Source organism: Lithobates pipiens, unplaced genomic scaffold (genome assembly GCF_037356315.1).
Source record: "Lithobates pipiens isolate NorthernLeopardFrog02 unplaced genomic scaffold, aLitPip1_a1.2 Scaffold_3, whole genome shotgun sequence".
Classification (NCBI taxonomy): domain Eukaryota; kingdom Metazoa; phylum Chordata; class Amphibia; order Anura; family Ranidae; genus Lithobates; species Lithobates pipiens.
In genome coordinates this window covers 220893811-220912648 of record NW_027507790.1, presented here as the reverse complement: position 1 = coordinate 220912648, position 18838 = coordinate 220893811, and the positions used below count along the sequence as shown (strand labels likewise).

At 42.5% G+C, this 18838-nt stretch overlaps 1 protein-coding gene across 2 annotated transcripts in view; it reads right to left on the bottom strand.

The window, feature by feature from the left end:
* TTC33 (tetratricopeptide repeat domain 33) overlaps nucleotides 1-18838 on the bottom strand; it is a 341381-nt gene that overhangs the window by 61492 nt on the left and 261051 nt on the right. The window contains exon 4 of one of the 2 annotated variants that reach the window (XM_077462811.1): nucleotides 12471-12602. The exons of the other annotated variant lie outside the window; for it this stretch is intronic. Within the exon in view, the coding sequence (XP_077318937.1) occupies nucleotides 12471-12602 (132 nt within the window). The remainder of the gene's footprint in view (nucleotides 1-12470; nucleotides 12603-18838) is intronic. 2 annotated transcript variants of the gene reach the window in all.

Below are 18838 nucleotides of genomic sequence, written 5' to 3'. Positions count from 1 at the left end.
ATGCCAATTATCATTTTTGTATTTCTGAAAAACAGTTTTATGTATATATTTTTCTAATTTTATTTCACCAACTTAGAATATTGTGTTCTGATCCATCACATATAATTCAGACAAAAAAAAAACATTCAACTAAAGGCTGTAATGTAACAAAATAGGTAAAAAGCCAAGGGGTGGGTGAATACTTTTACAAGGCACTGTATATACTGTTTAAAAAGTTCAGATTGTGTTAGGAGATTTTCTCTTGCTGTTTAACACGGAGTGTGAAGTCTGGGCATACAGTCAAGACAGTTGATTAGAGGAAAGGCACCCACACACCCCCTCTCCTCATAGGCAAAGACTCTCAGAGGTGTTCTGTGACACGTAAAGCTGCCTGCTAATCTATTTATAGCAGCCTCCCTGACACAAAATTCAGCCTGCTTTTATCTCATGTGTCAGAGAATTTGTCAGATGTTATCAGGCTGATAACAGAGGAACAGAGCAGGAGAAAGCAACTGGACACAGTGCTTTAAAGAGAGCTAAGAAAACACTGCAGATGTCATGAATCGTGTTTACATCCACTTTAATAAAGTGCCTTATGGTGTAAAATAGAAGGAACTCCAATCTTCCTGATTTTAACTAATTTTATATTTTTATTATTGCAACAGGAATAGAGGAAACACCTGTGTTGTGGCAAAAGGTTTGGGACTCCAAGTTGCCAGGAGGTATAAGAAATTTAGCAAAGGACACGGACAGCTGTTTTATCACAGTTACGTGATAGTTTACGTTTTTGGGGTTTTATTAGGTGTAAAAAGAGAGATCACACAAACACTTGTAGGTATAACAACTAATTAAGTAATGATAGATACAAATATAATAATATTATAAAAATGCCTTTTCGCTAAGGAGTCCCGCCTGCTTTCACGGCTTGACACAGATGATCACAATCAGATGCGTGCATGGACCTCTGAGACAAGACTGATTATTCCAAGTTTGTGCTATATACATGACTAGTGTGTAAAGAAATTACCAACCCCCCTTGATAGCAACATGACCTTCTAAGGACTTGGTCAGTTTGTAATGACATTCCTTTGGTATCAAGTTAGCTAAAGTAAGCAGGCTATGAAATTTCTCCATCAACCACCTGATTCAGATATGACAATTAGCAGGACTGACAGGTTAATATACTAAGACTGTACCAGAGTGTACCTTTAAGTCATGTGCTTATAGTATACTTAAGAACCTTGTGACAAATATTACCAGATTTCCAATAGAGACCAGGGATGGAAACAGAAAGTGACAACAGGTGCAATGTGGACCAGGGCATTTCCAAATTGCTCTGGGAGATCCATAGTTGTCAGTCAACAAATATAAAAACCACGCCAAGGTTCTGTGTACATGCTAGGCACACACATAAAACACGCGTAATTCTCAGAGTGCATGAACTCAATACTAGGTTAATCGATAACCAAATTCTATATCGTTCATGGAACAGAGCAATGCACCTTAGCACAGTATGCCTGATCTATAAATACAAGGCGCAGCTTTGTCCAATAAAGTTTAGCACAACAAAAGCAAACATATCTCCATGGTAAAAAGTTTTACAATACTGAACCATCTGCTGCTGTAATGGAATCACTGTTCAAAGGTAGATGGCTATAAAAAGGTTCTCTGAGTATTTGTTTTTAAATTTAGCACTAATCAAGAGGTAACAGGTTAATCAGCATAACTGGCAGTTCATCAGCCAGCAAAGACTCTCCATGCCTTGATTACTGGGGGCTACTCCATTTTTGCTGACTTCTGAACTAAAAGGTGGAGTTGATTAACAAGGACCTAAGTGCCTGAACATCGGCATCAACACAGCAAAGACAAGATATAGATAGACTAGATAAGATAAAATATCAGAGGCATCTGGCTACATAAATAATCTGATGGCAACCAGTTGTATACCTCTAACATATAAGGTCCAGGTTGTGATGGGATTCAACTGTGTAACATTCCCTTCTATGAATCCACAATGTAGCAAAAGGCACTGTCAGGAAGATCCTTCTCACAGGCGTCCGAGCGGCGTAAGTCGCAGAAGATCTTCTGTGCAGTTTCAAGAGCGTTACCGCGATCGGCGGTGCGCGTGTGCGCGGCCGTTTAACGCAATTGGCGCCAATAGCGCTATTTAAAGTGGATCCTTGCTTCACTGCCTTGTTGCCTGATCAACAGCGTTCCCGTGTATCCTGGTATCCTGTATCTGAACCTGAACCTGCATCCGTATCCTGATCCGTATTGAACCCGGCTTGTTCCCGACTCTGCTGTTTGCTGCCTGCCCCCCGACTTTGGCTTGATCTGCTCGCCTGTGCCTGACCTGGACTGTTACACCATCCGTTATCTGTCTGTTGCCTGTTTACCGCTGCTGTACTACAGGACACCTCCCAGTCTACCACCGTACCCGGTTGTTACTCCCTCTGCGCTTTGTTGCCTTCTACCTCTTGCTGCGGACTACTGGACTCTTCCCACTTCCTGCTGTATTCAGTTTGCACCAGCATTCACTGCCGGACTACAGAACTCCTCCCGTTGTTCGTTGTACCCTGCGACCACTTGTATCCCGTTGCCGGACTACAGGAATCCTTCTGCTGTCTGCTGAACCTTCCATTACCTACATTCCGCTGCTGGACTACAGGACACCTCCACCATCACCAGTCTGCTGCTCTTACTTCAACTGTCCAGTCAGGCACTTGTGCCCCTCTGTGCTCCCAAGCCCCTGTCATCACTACCAGGGTCTCCCGAGTCAGAGGTCTACGAGAAGCCGCTCCCTGCATTCCGGGCTCTGCCTTAAGGTACGTGACAGGCACTGTACCACTCTAGGCTCCTGTTTTATAGGGGAACCAACTCTGAAAGTTCAGGATTTACAAGCTTTGTCTCACATTCAAAGACAACAAAAAATAAATAAATACATAAATAAACCACACCACTACTAAATTCCAAAGATTACAATAGTTATACCCCTGAGGTTAAGCCCAGTTAAGGGCAAAACATATTGGGGCGGACAATCTGATTTCTTCAACCTCCTCCCTGCGGGGAAGCCTATCCTTCCGCCACCTAAATGCTGTACTTTTACTTTTTCCATGAGCTTATCCCTCACAGTTATCACCTATCGATCAATCAACTTGGGTACAACAAACCTGACAGATTTTATATGTGATTATTGCTAGTGGCTCTTATAGCTGCTAGCAATAATCACGGTGTTCTACTGGTGGGGACGGCTTCCACTGCTCACCCCTACCCTGCCAGGAGAACACAATGGCTCGGCAGGAGGGTTTGCTCTGTCAACACCATCTATGCTGAGGAGGGAAACCCGTGGTTGCAGGAAAGAAATTCGCTCTGTCTATGGCCATGCCTTAGATGGGAAGTAAATTACTGGCAGTTAAATAAAGGGAGACAAGCCTGAAAAATCAAACTCATGCAGCCATCACATTTAGGCTAGGTTGACACTACAGCTGTCCCTGAAAGTGAACTGTGATGAATTGATTTGCAAAAGGTGGCTGATCAGTGGCTTCCAGGCATTCAAAAGGTTATTCTGCTGCCTCCTGAATGCCTGTTTTTTTTCTGTTCTTGAATGGAACTAGCGCAGTGCAACCAGGAGCCAAGCACAAGCAGTTGACTTGCAGCTGTTCCACGGTCCCATTGACCTGAATGGGCAAGTCTGACAGGTGTTGCCACCTGTCAACACAACCTGCTTTGTTAAATTTGCTGCATGTCTACAGTGCCATCCGACTGCTTTATTACTTGTGTGAAAGAGGCCTTAAAGAGAGGTAAACTGCAATAAATAACATTTTAATTCTTGAGTTCAGATACACTTTATTTGATTAAATGTTAAAGCGTGGAAGTCTCAACACCAGCTTTAGGTTCAGAAATATAAGCACTTCATAGCCATACTGCCACAAACAGCCGGTGCTATTTTTTAGTGCTAGGAAACAGCCTTTTCCTAGCACTGGATTATCCCTTGCCACCAGTCTGCCTTCTTCACATAATATTTACTAAGTTAGGCACCATTGCTCCTCTTTTTTTCCTTCAGCTTGTAGCCTGAAGAGTACCTCTGTTTATTTAACGACAGTTCTCTGTTTAGTGGAAAAGCTGGCAAGTAGTAGAGAATACAAAGTAAAGTATGAGTAAAGTTACACATGGCTCACAGTGGTATGAGAGCGGAGACCGTGGTACCCACTGCCTATATACCTAGGAAGCACTGCAAGCACTGCGATCAATTAGTGTTATAATATGTTGTCAGATTATACTGCACAGGTGATGAGATAAATAAATCACATATGATGAGATACATAAATCGGGTGCCAATCTGTCCAAAATAAGACTCATTCAGATGGTCATCACATTTATGCATGTTCCTAATTAGACCAAGCACTGGCAGATAAGTGTTCAGGAAAGTGCTTGAATGTGCTGTGTTAATAGTGACAAGAACATTCAGGCTGGGTTCACACTATTGCGAATTGGATGTGTGTTTTCCCCGCATCCACTTTGCATAGCAGGAGATTGTAACCGGCTATGGAGCTGGTTCATACATCTCCAGAGTGACTCGCGAATTGCACAGGAGCCCTGGTCCGTTTCAGGTCCAAATTTAGCCAAAAATTTAGGCAGAAATCGTACCTGAAATGGTGAATGAAGACGCACCGGACTCCTGCTGTGAGCCGTTGCATTCGCCGGTGTAGATCCAGCCTCAAAGTAACAGGATGTAAAATTTAACAAACACATTTTTAACAGTATATGTGGTTTTTGTTTGGGAAAGTCCATTCAATTCAAATTGAATGTCAAGAGCAAACAAAATCTACTACTGTATGGCCAGCTTTAGTGAATGAGGTGAAGCTCTGCTAACTTCCATCATCCAACCACGTGCAATGTGATTGGGTTATTCTTTGCAATATGAGTTTACACCACATTTACTAACTTCATTGAAACATGAACAGACTGTTTGCCTTCCGTAAACCAAACCCACTACCTACACTATATTACCAAAAGTATTGGGATGCCTGCCTTTACTCACACGTGAACTTTAACCACTTCCCGACCAGCGCACGACGATGTACGTCGACAGAATGGCACGGGCAGGCATATTGGCGTACAGGTACGTCCAATATTCAATGCCGCCCTGCCATCGGGAGCGCGCTGCCGGCAGCGCGCTCCCGCGCTGGTCGGGACCCCCGTGAGTCCGGTTGCGGGACCAGCGGACTCGATCGCCGCGGGCATCCCCGCGATCGTCTCACGGAGCGGCCGAATGGAGGAAATGCTGTGTAAACAACATTTCTCCATTCTGCCTAGCAACTAGTGACGCTGATCTCTGCTCCATGTGATTGGAGCAGAGATCAGTGTTCACTAAATGAAAGCCCAACCCCCCACAGTTAGTAACACACCCCTAGGAACACTTAACCCCTACACTGCCACCCACTGGTTAACCCTTTCACTGCCAGTGTCATTTACACAGGAATCACTGCATTTATATAGCAGTGATTACTGTATAAATGACAATGGTCCCAAAAATGTGTCAAAAATGTCCGATGGGTCCCCCACAATGTCGCAGTCACAATAAAAATCGCTGATTACTAGTAAAAAAAAATAATAAAAAATTATTAATAAAAATGCTATAAAACTATCCCTATTTTGTAAACGCTATAACTTTTGCGCAAACCAATCAATAATCGCTTATTGCGATTTTTTTAACCAAAAATATGTAGAAGAATACGTATCGGCCTAAACTGAGGGAAAAATTTTTTTTTTATATATTTTTGGGGGATATTTATTATAACAAAAAGTAAAAAATAAAAACCGCAGGGGTGATCAAATACCACCAAAAGAAAGCTCTATTTGTGGGAAAAAAGGACGTCAATTTTGTTTGGGAGCCACGTCGCACGACCGCGCAATTGTCAGTTAAAGCGACGCAGTGCCGAATCGCAAAAAGTGGTCTGGTCTTTGACCAGCAAAATGGTCCGGTCTGCAAGTGGTTAATGGCATCCCGGTCTTAGTCCGTAGGGTTCAATATTGAGTTGGCCCACCGTTTGTAGCTATAATAGCGTCAACTCATCTGGGAAGGCTGTCCACAAGGTTTAGGAGTGTGTCTATGGAAATGTTTGACCATTCTTCCAGAAGCACATTACTCATTCAGAGAAGAAGGATCCATTTGCAACAAAAAAACCTTTAGTCTCAATGCACACTAGCGTTTAAGATCCTAGAAGCTGTTATTAGCATTTTTTCTGCTCCTAGAAGATAAATAGTGTTATCCTTTGTGTCCATGCATGCTACATTAGGCTATTTATGTTTTTGAGCTTCAGCTTCTAGGAGCAGAAAATTGTTTTTTTTAGAGTTTTTTTGGAGTGTTTTTACAGCAGAAAAAAAAATTAACGCATTTAAACGCTGCTAAATGCTACTAAAACACTTTTAAAAGCTTTTTTTTTTCTTCATGTACTGTAAAAACACTAATAAAATGCTGATGCTCATAAAAGCTTCTAAAACTCTACTACAAACCAGCACAAAAACACTATTATTATTATTTTCATCCAGCTTTTTTTCTAGCACGTTTTGAGCTTATAAAAAATGCTAGTGTGTATGGAGCCTTAAAGGATGCCAGATATACACGGTGAAGTGTTCTTTCATGGTGGTACTGTGCTTGTCGAGCAGAGACAAGCTGCAATACTAGACCTGCACCCAAGTGGTATGTGTTGTGGAGCTAGTGTGGGCTTCAGAATTGTATCATCTGTTAGGCCAGGTTCACACTGGTACGACATATGCTCTGGCTTTGGGAGCACATATTGCATGACGTGTGTAAATCAATGATTCCCTATTAGAGCCATCTTAACTGGTCCGACACAAATCGGTCCGACTTTGAGGCCGGGTTCACACTGGTCAGTCAGTCATACCACTTTGGATCCGACTTTGCCCTTCAGTCTGGTATGGATTTTAAGGGGAACCCCCTACTCTGAATAAAATGACATAGGAGTCCCCCCTCAAAACTATACCAGACCCTTATCTAAGCACACAGCCCGGCAGGTCAGAAAAGGGGGTGGGGACGAACAAGTGCCCCCCCTCCTGAACCGTACCAGGCCACATGCCCTCAACATGGGGGGGTGGGTCCTTGGGGGGAGGTGGGCCCTGTGCCTCCCCACCCCAAAGCATCTTGTCCCCATGTTGATGAGGACAAGGGCACCTCTTCCCGACAACCCTGGCCGTTGGTTGTCAGGGTCTGCGGGCGGGGGGCTTATCAGAATCTGGATGCCCCCAGATCCTGGCTCCCCACCTTATGTGAATGAGTATGGGGTACATTGTACCGCTACTTATTCACCTGAAAATAAGTGTTAAAAATAAAACACAACACACAGGGTTTCATTTATTAAGTCATTTTATTTTATTAAGGCAGCTCCGTCGTCTCTTCCGACTTCTTCACCCTTCTCTGAGTCTTCTCCGCTGATGTCTTCTAGCCCTCTCTGGTTCTTCACCCTCTGTCCGCTTTCTTCTGCCTCTGCTGGGTCTTCTCCTCTATCTTCTCTGCTGTCTTCTCTCTGTTTTTCTTCCGATGTTGGCTCAATGTTCTCTCTTCCGCTCTAATTCCGGGTGCTACTACTTATATTGGCTTGAGGCGGGGGTCGCCGTGAGACGTCATCCGGAGGCCCCGCCCCTTAGGATGGCAATGCCCCGAGGCATGATGGGCGTTGATGTCATAAGGGGCGGGTCACCGGTGACCCCACCCCATGCCTAAGTAGTGGCATACCGCACACCCAGAATTAGAACAGGAGAGAGTGTTGAGTCAACATTGGAAGAAGACCAGAGGGAGAAGACAGCGGAGAAGACCCAGCAAAAGAGCGAGAAGATAGCAGAGAAGGCCCAGCAGAGGCAGAAGACAGCGGACAGAGGGAGAAGAACTGGAGAGGGCTAGAAGACATCAGCAGAGAAGACCCGGAGAGGAGAGAAGAACCGGCAAAGCGGAGGAGGCAGAAGAGATCGGAAGAGATGACGGAGCTGCCTTAATAAATTACTTTAAAAACACGTGTAATGTTTTATTTTTGACACTTTTTTTTAGGTGAATGGGTAGGAGTACAATGTACCCCATACTAATTCATATAGGGTTGGGGGCCGGGATCTGGGGGCCCCCAGATTCCGATAAGCCCCGCGCCCGCAGACCCCGACAACCAACGGCAAGGGTTGTCAGGAAAAGGCCCTTGTCCTCATCAACATGGAGATAAGGTGCTTTGGGGACCCCCTGCTCCAAAGTACCCCATCTTGAGGGCATGTGGCCTGGTACGGTTCAGGCTCTCGCTAGTCCCCACCCCCTTTTCTGACCTGCCAGGCTGTGTGCTCAGATAAGGGTCTGGTATGGATTTTGTGGGGCCCCTTAAAATCCATACCAGACTGAAGGGCCTGGTATGCTCTTGGAAGGGGAACCCATGTCATTTTTTTTTATTTGCCGTGGAGTTCCCCTTCAAGATCATCACAAGCCGCATGCCAAAGTCGGGTCAGTCAAAACGGCGATCTGACTTTGATCCGACCTCAGTGATATTCAATGGGCGGAAGTAGGATCAAAGTCAGACCAAAGTAGTGCAGGGAGCATTTTCAAAGTCGGACCGACTTGTGTCAGACCAGTTAAGATGGCTCCCATAGGGAAACATTGATTTTCACACATCATGCGCTATTGAGCTCCCAATGTCGGAGCGTTTGTCGTACCAATGTGAACCCGGCCTGAAAAAAGGTTCCTGCACTACTTTGGTCTGAATTCAGCCCATTGAATATCATTGAAGTCGGATCAAAGTCGGATCCTTGTCCTAACCATCCGACTTGTGGCATCCGATATGGTGATTACAGCAACAGGAAAAGGAATTTATGTCACACTGGGATTGTTTTGATTGGTCAAAGACAAGTCAGACTATCTGAAAGCTGCAGCAAAATCGTATTTTGTTCAAGTCTGATGGATGTAGTAATGAAGAAGGACCAATGTCACAGGTCAAAGTAGGATGACACTCCAACAACAGTTGTGTGAACCCAGCCTTACTCTTTAAAACTTGCTGTAATAGTAACATACAGAAAGCTCAGAACCAACAGAATGAAACGGTGAGTTTCCCTTTAGATGCCTGCAGTTGACATTCAAATAGCATTTTATAGTAAAGTCAATCTTTGAATAATCACTAAAGAGTTTGAGGTCGTGAAGAGAATTACAGCCGCATGTGAAAATTGCGGTGCAATATATGACACTCGAAAAGTGGCTTTCTACATTAACTATACATTAAATTCTAGTACAAAGAGCTGGTTACAAAGTTACAAACTGTTACAAACAGTTACAAACTGTTCTATATGTCATTAAAATAAAGTCAACACAATCATATTTTCTCTATAGCTGCATTAAATAATATAACATTTATTTTCTACTTATGGCAGCTATAAACTGCTCCGCGTTTCTAATAAATGAGAACATTACTACTGTATTAATGGTAATGTGTATAATCCTGTAGCCCTCTTATTTTATTTCACTCTAATGCAGCCATGATCTCCATTACCAGATAAAGCTTTAACACTAAATGAAGCTAATTTTATTGATCTGCGGTTGCCTGATACTCTCTTCTAATACATCTGTTATAATGTCATCTCTCAGCCAAGAAAAACTAACATCGAACATTTGTTTCATTACAAGCCATTATCGCTTTTTAGCCTTTAGTAAAACTTGTTATCAGAAGCACTGGAGAATACCAACAAGAGAGTAGTATACCTCAATGCTTTCTTCAAGTCTAGTCAAGTCATTTGTGTTGGCTTCTATTTTCTAAGTAAACATGGTCCATTCTGCTACTCTGGGACACATCAGATCCCTAAACTCTTGATAGACCTATACCTCCTAATCTTCTGAGATGAGAAAGAGGGACAACTTTTAGTACAAAATTATGTAGGCAAAAGACACAACCATAACATGTCCCCAGTTAAATGGGCCAAGAAGAACAATCCAAAACTGGTTAAAGCTATAAGGGCCTTTTCAACACTACAGCCATGGCCAAATGTTTTGAGAATGACACAAATTATTTTTCCTAAAGTCTGCTGCTTCAGTGTTTTTAGATCTTTTTGTCAGATGTTACTATGGTATACTGAAGCGTAATTACAAGCATTTCATAAGTGTCAAAGGCGTTTATTGACAATTACATTAAGTTTATGGAAAGAGTCAATATTTGCGGTGTTGACCCTTCTTTTTCAAGATCTCTGCAATTTGCCCTGGCATACTGTCAATCAACTTCTGGGCCACATCCTGGTGGATGGCAGCCCATTCTTGCAAAATTCAGTGCTTGGAGTTTGTCAGAATTTGTTTGTTTTTTTTTGTTCACCTGTCTCTTGAGGATTGACCCCAAGTTCTCAATAGGATTTCGATGTTTTGTTCCCCAAGCCACTTAATTATTAGTTTTGCCTTATGGCAAGGTGCTCCATCATGCTGGAAAAGGCATTGTTTGTCACCAAACTGTTCTTGGGTGGTTGGGAGAAGTTGCTCTCAGAGGATGTACCATTCTTTATTCATGACTGTGTTCTTAGGCAAAATTGTGAGTGAGCCCACTCCCTTGGCTGAGAAACAACTCCACACATGGACTCAGGATGCTTTACTGTTGGCATGACACAAGACTGATGGTAGTGCTCATCTTTTCTTCTGTGGAGAAGGTTTTTTCCCAGATGCCCCAAACAATTGGAAAGGGGATTCATCAGAGAAAATAACTTTACCCTAGCCCTCAGCAGTCCAATCCCTGTACCTTTTTCAGACTACCAGTCTGTCCCTGATGTTTGTCCTGGAGAGAAATTGCTTCTTTGCTGCCCTTCTTGACACCAGGCCACAAAGTCTGCTGCCTCTGTGTTTATGATAGCAATTTGCATATACTCCAGAATGTTATGAAGATTGATCAAATGAATTACAATTAATTGCAAAGTCCCTCTTTGCCATGAAAATGAACTTAATCCCATAAAAAACATTTCCACTGCATTTGTGAAGAAGACTTCAGGGCACCCAAGAAAGTCCAACAAGTGTCAGGACCGTCTCCTACAGTTGATTCAGCTGCGGGATCGGGGCACCACTAGTGCACAGCTTGCTGAGAAATGACAGCAGGCAGGTGTGAGTGCATTGGCAACAATCTTCGCCTCACTGTGCATGCCACTGTGCATTCCCCCCTCCCCCCCTCCCCTTCCCCCCCCCCTTTCTTTTCTCTTTCCTTCCCCATTTTATTCCTTTTTCCTCCCTTTCCCTTCTTTTTTTCCCCCTTCCCCCTTCTTTCTCTCTTCTCTTTATTTTTTCTTTCTTTCTTTGCTTTTTCTTTGTTCATTGGTGTTTCACCAACTCTCTCTACTGGCCGTTGTGACCCCAATTCTATATTTGTCACAAGTGTGCTTGGAAACCACAGATATAGATATTTATACATATTATATTGCTCTAATTATTTTACAGCCTACTCTGTTTCAAACGTGGCTCCCGTGTCCGCCCCCGGGGGTGGCAGACCCCTTTTATTTTAGGGAGCCACCCGTGCCTTTATGTAGGCCTCTCTTGGGGACCCTGATGGTAAGTCGCGCTTTTATTTACCAATTGTCACAACTTTAGAAAATACTCCATATATTGTAAAATTTTACTGTATGCAACTTAGTTCTGTACAACTGTAATGTTGAATGGGGGGCCGGACACAACCATATAATTCTGTTATCATATTGACCGTGCCATGAAATTGTAAAATGGCTGGCAACCAACACATGTTTTTAATACTTAATTTTGTTCAATAAAATTGTTGTAATTTTAATTCACTTTGTCCTACTTCTGGTATCAAGACAGTCCTCAATTCCACTGGTATTACATGGCAACAAATATGAAGTAGTCCATGTTAATTCCTCTTTTCTTTTTCCTGTCTCAATTAATGAGGATACCAACCATACCAATCAATACCAATATTTACTAGGCACTCCATCGATTACATGGTTCCAAATATAGGACAGTTGGGAGCTTTGAAAAACACATCTTCTAAAGGGTGTGACTACCCACCACTGAGATCACTGGACTTCCCGTGGAATTATTTCTATCACACGGTGATTTTGGCACACAATATTTATTACACACACAAGGCATTTATTTACTAAAGGCAATGAGACTGTGCACTTTGCAAGTGCAGTTGCTCCACTTCACTTTATTTACTAAGCTCTGGAGCAAATGCAATCACAAATTACACAGACTATTTTGCCTTTAGCAAATCTACCCCAATGTGTGCTTGCAGCTTATTATTGTTCTTGATGTACAGCTTGGAATCAACAGAGGCCCTGATGATAAAAATTGTAAATGTATTTTTTAAAGATGTTTTTGGCTAAACGTTGTTATAGAGATGACAGTGTCTCTTTAAGTGAGACTGGCTTCAAAAAAGTTGACTTGTAAGTGTCCTTGTAATATTCATTAAGAAGACTTTTCTTTCCACGCTATTAACAACTTGATATTTTCTTCTAATCTGTTTACTCACCATAGCTATTTCCCCCAGTTCCAGCTGTGCTCGGCCCAGAGTCTGCCAGGCCTCCACAAAGCGCGGGTTCCTCTTCACTGCTGTCTCAGCAGCTTGTACCGCTGGGAAGATTTCATGAAGACACAGAAGAGACTACAAGAAAAAAAAAACATAAAATATGCTGGTGAGACCATGAACATGTCAACCTCTTAGAGGAAAATAAGCTGTTTTTATGATTTTCCAATTAAGGCTTGCATAAAGTTGTGGTTCGCCTATGTAGATGAGTCACCCACCCTATGCTATGTTATTGAACTTCAGGGAATTGGGAGGAACAATATGTTACATTCGTTTCTGAAAAGTCATGGAAATGCAGCCTCTAGTTGGTTATTTTTGACAAAAAACTAAATTATTTTAAAAGTTTGTGGAGGAAAGGTGAATTTTTGGCATGTCATTGCACATTCACATAGAAAAGGGATGTGATATGGCACGTGCTCAGGATTAAGCTATCCATACATACAAATATTCCTGGGCCTCATTCACACTTAAGCCCCATACACACTATCAGATTTTCTGTTGAAGGTTTGACCTCATATTATATGGTTTTGGTAAAGACAAAAATCAGCAGAAAATCGAATAGTGTGTATGGGGCTTAAGTGTGAATGAGGCCCAGGAATATTTGTATGTATGGATAGCTTAATCCTGAGCACGTGCCATATCACATCCCTTTCACACGGAGGCAGTTTTCAGGTGTTTTAGTGCTAGAAATAGCACCTGTAAAGCGACTGAAAACTGCCTCCCATGGCGTTGGAGTGTGAAAACCCGAGTGCTTTCACACTGGGGCAGTGAGCTTGTGTGACGTTAGAAAAAGTCCTTCAAGCAGAATCTTTGGGGTGGTGGGTAGCTATTCCAAAGCGCCTGAAAAGCGCTTCCGAAGTGCCATAAAAGGGGCATTTTTAACCCCTTCTTTGAGGTTAAAAGCGCCCTGCTAGTGGCTGAAAAGCACCACTTAAACAGTGATTACCGCTAACGCACGGGCGGCCCCAGTGTGAAAGGAGTCTAATGCCCTGTACACACGGTCGGACTTTCCGATGGAAAATGTGCGATCAGATCGTGTTGTCAGAAAATCCAATCGTTTGTGGATTCCATCTGACTTTTTCCGTCAATTTCTGACACAAAGTTTGAGAGCTGAATCTAAAATTTTCCGATAACAAAATCCGATAGTTTAAATTCCGATCATGTGTGGACAATTCCGACGGCCAAAGTGCCACGCCTGCTCAGAATCAATTAAGAGACGAAAGCTATTGGCTACCGGCCCATTTACAGTCCCAACATACGTGTTGTACGTCACCATGTTCGGAACGATCGGATTTTCCGACAACTTTGTATGACCGCGTGTATGCAAGACAAGTTTGGGGAAAGTCCGACCGTGTGTACAGGGCATAAGTATACTGATCTTTAATAGGTTTGTGCATAGACACTTGGCCAAATAATACCGGTAGTATCTTACCACAAACCACCATCTGTATTGAGACTAAAGAGTGAGGGGGACCTTGAAATCTAGTAAAGCCCTTCCAGAGCTCTTATCATTTCCCCTACCTTGGCTTCTGGAGACCACTCACTTAATCTTCCTTTCACCAACTGATAGATAAAAAGACGAGGACAGTGGTCTAGCAGCACTGAGAACCAGCAGAGAGAACTGCTAGCAGACCAAAATTGTCTAGTGACTCCGAGCAGTGAACCTACCCTAAAACACCAGTAGCAGAAAAGATATGGTATGTTTACTAGCTAGAGGAGACTGTAGAAGAGAGGTACTTGTGTGCCTGACAGATGTTATTATCCATGAAAAAATTCCGTGGTGACATTTAGGGGAATTAACTAAGCGGGCACTAGTAGCATGCACCACATTAACAAAGCAAACTGACTATTTCAGGTCTATCTGCGCAACCCGCTCCAGTTTCTATTTCAAACTGAAACAGAAACTGGCGGACGCTCTGCACCTAATCAACAAATATCAATATAGAAAATTTCCCAGATCACTGCCAGATTGGACCTGGTATACTGGATGCTTTTAGTCTGAGCACGTGTCCATAAGGGCATTGTCACTAGCTTCCTGTCCCATTGTTTACGTGTGCTGTGGGTGGAGCGTGACCAGGCTAGTAGCTGATTGCTTGGATTACAAAGGGGCACAAAGTGGAATTTCAGGTAAAGAGGAGTTCACAGGATTTAAAAATAAAAATAAAAATTTTAATAATATTTTATTTCTAAAACCGAAAAACATGCATTCAATGCCTCAGAGCATAATGATTACACTGTCTAGTATGGTCTAGGGTACATCACAATTTACACAAATGACTCATATATTCCCATTTTGTTATCATACATATATAACGTAGGAATAAATAAAAAGAGCCAAAAACACAAAGAAGAGAATTTACAGAACAGTGTATCATGGATGACACAGCTCAGGGATGCTCTACATGTTACGCCTTCTCTAAAAAGCTTCATCAGGAGCTTATGACATTTTTATTCCCTATGGATAGCCGAGGAAATGTCTTTACAAAGATAGAGGTAGTGGTGTAGCCTTTAAAAGGCATACAAGAAGGGGAACAGGAAACTCCAAAAAAGGGGGAGGGGGGAGAAAGGAGTGTAAGCCGTGATTTTTATAATCCTCAAGGAGGATATGCTCCTCCAGGGGTACCCCAATAAGGGGGAAGGGTTGTGTCCTGGTCGGTAATTATAGATAAATATAGAAAAAAAAAAACGACCTTTTTTCTTTTACTTTACCCAGGTAAATAATAATTTATATTGTATTTCCATCTTCATATCCCAGCCTGCTGTTTAAAGAGCTCAATAGCTTAAAGAGGGATTCCACCAAAAAAAATATTAAAAGCCAGCAGCTATAAATACTACAGCTGCTGACTTTTAATAAATGGACACTCACCTGTCCCGGGTTCCAGCGATGCCGGCAGCCGAGGCCGATCGATCGCTCGGCTCTCGGCTGCTGCCGCCACCATTCTAGGTGAGGGAATCAGGAAGTGAAGCGAATCGGCTTCACTTCCCGGTTCCCTACTGCGCATGCGCGAGCCGCGCAATAGGAAATCTCCGCGCTGTCACTGGGACCCGTGTGTGTCCCAGCAGACAGCGCGGCAGGGCAGGAAATGGCGTAGACTCCCACGGGAGTCTATGCCCGGAAGTGGGTGAAAATACCTGTCTTTGACAGGTATCTCCACCCCCTTCCCCCCTGAAAGGTGTCAATTGTGACACCGGAGGGGGGGAGGGATCCGATCAGCGGAGGTTCCACTTTAGGGTGGAATCCCGCTTTAATCTACAATTCAGACACATAAGTGAATGAGTCAGGCCAGTGACTCCTCCCCTTCTCTCCCTGTTCAGATGACTCTGTACAAAAGTTCAAGAGATAAGTTTAAGAGAGAAGAAAGCCTGTTTTCCTCTCACTTTAGAAATCCTACAATGCTCTGTGAATCCTGAATCATATGGGGCACCCTGTTTTAACATTTTATATAACTAACCTTAGACAGGGCTGGTCCAAGGATTTTTGCCACTCCAGGTGAAACCTCATATTGCCGCCCCCCTGGCTCCACCCCTGAATCCACCCCCTTTGCCGAGCATCATTGTGACAGAAGTCGGCGCTAGAGGAGGCATGCGCCTGCAGTAGAGATGCCCATTCCATGTGTCCATTCAAGGTCCATTCCCTGTGTTGTGGATATAGAAAAAACGGGGTTCCCTTGCGCTATCAAAGTAAAAAATATCTAAATGTGGTATGTCAGTTAGATTGCTGCTAGACCTAAAGTGTATACCATGCACTTGAACAAAAATAAATAAAAAAGGTGATCAGCGCAAACTATATACCATATATTACTACAAAGATTGAATATCCTTGTTTGATATATATTCTACATCATAGATTTGAGGTAGAATACATAGAATTGCACTTCATCTATGAGGTAGAATACATATCAAACAAGGATATAGTATATAGTTTGCACTGATCACCTTTTTTATTTATTTATCCATTCCCTGTGTCATCTCGTTTCTCTTTTGTGTAGGCTTAACCAATTCACGCACATGGAAACAATCTGTTTATATTTATATAAAACCACATGAACTACATTTCTACTATATAGGTAGGTTAACTTCAGATCCTTTTTTTGCTTACACCAGCTTGTCACTTTATCCTCTTGAAATAGGCACCTCTAGAAGCTCTATTTATCCACACAGAAGTGTTTGTATGCTCTGATTACACACTGATGGTTCCACACATCAGTTTGTCCATTTCCAGGATATCCACCCTGTGGAATACATGTGTGTGTGCTTATACACATGCACTATTGTGCCCACACATTAGCCTGTGCATGTCATGTACATTGAGTATGATCCACCCTATATATACCTACTGTGTACAATAACATTAATCTGTTCATGTACTAATTCTCATAATCGTATCCATTATAAACCGAATAATGTTATAATTTTTTTTTGTTTTAATGTATATGTGTGTCTCTTATATCTGTGTTATATATATATATATATATATATATATATATATATATACACACACACACACACACACACACACACACACACACACACATCTTTTTGGTGTCCATTCCATTTAGAGCGCTGGGACATGGATAGCTGCAAAGCTAAGGAGTAATCATCACCTAACATGTGACATTTCCCTACTAACCACTCCCCTTTCATGTTGGTTCACGCTATATATATATATATATCTTGTGCAGACTTATTATTGTTACTCAAGGCTCTGATGAAGAGGACATCCTCGAAACACGTTAGCCCACCTTTTGAATGCTTGTCCTTGTATGGGCATGCCTGTTTTTAAAAACAAGTTTTTAATGTGAATATGCTGTTAACCTGCTTTTATGTAGATACTTTGCATATGCTTTTATCATTTTTTATGTGAATAAACTGCAAACATCTGCATACATCTTTTGATCAGATCACGCGCCTTCCATCTTTTCTCCTTCACCTGGCTGCAGTAGAGAGCACTGATCATAGAGGCACGCAGGGGATGTTTGCTTCTGTTCCTTAACCACTACAATACAGGGCACTTTTGCCCCCTTCCTTTCCAGCCCAATTTTCAGCTTTCATCGCTCTTGCAATTTCAATGACAATTTGCGCGGTCATGCTACGTTGTACCCAAATGAAATTTTTATCATTTTGTTCGCACAAATAGAGCTTTATTTTGGTGGTATTTATTCATGACTCCGTTTTTTATTTTTTGCGATATAAGCGCAAAAAAATTGGAAATTTGAAAAAAAAAAAACAATATTTTCTATTTTAAAAGAAATCCAATAAAATCTAATTTGGTTATAAATTTAAGCCAAAATGTATTCTGCTACATGTTTTTGGTAAAAAAAATTCCGTTAAGTGTATAATAATTGGTTTGTGTGATCACGGACATATATACGCAAATGATCATGTACAGATGTGTGCAGATAATCATTGGGACATGTGATTTTAGTGGGACATGTGTTTTTTTATTTGGGGACGTCTTTTTATTATTTGGTGACATGTGTATTTTGGGGACATGTGTGTTTACACTGTAGGTTTTTACTAGACTAGTGATCAGTGAGTAAAAAGCTGTAAAAAACAGCTCATACTCACTGATCACCAGCCGGCTGCAGCGATCTGCTCTCCTCTCCTCAGCGACGACTTCCTTGTGAAGAGAGGAGGAGCCGATTGCCTAGCAACCGGCTGTCTGTTTTGATCACATGACGGCTGTGATTGGACACGGCCGTCATGTGATCAGGAGGGCCAATCACAGAGCCCTCCTGCCAATCTGAGATGCGCCGTGTCCGGGTGATCCCCCTCCTTCTGAAGGATGTTCCTGAACTTCCAGTCAGAAGGAGGCGGCTCCCACCCGGCCGTATATGTACATTGGCCGGGTGGGAAGTAGTTAAGGACACGTTCCCCAGTGCTGTGCCTCTATTATAAAACTATAGAGTGTCCAGGCGCCCTAGGCAGCAGTGCGCCCTAGGCGGCCCCCTAGTTTTTTTTTCCTAATTTGGCAGGCTTTAATAGTGGTGTATGGAATATGTAACTGGTCGCACAACTTAGTTGAGGATTCACTGCTGGGAGAAGGCCTTGGTGCTTCTGCTGTTTACTTTGAGGATACACAGCTCCACAATATCTGTAGCTACAGGGGTCAGTGAGGGTTTTTTTTACATCTATTTTACATCTTTTTTGTTAAATACTTGAAAGTCCATAGCTTGGCCACATGTTCCCTATAAGGTTATTCCAGTCTTATTTTTCAGGAATTATATAGCGCCAACAGTTTGCACAGCACTTTACAATATAAAGGGAGACAGTACAGTAACAATAAAATTAAATTCAAGAGGGTTAGGAGTGCC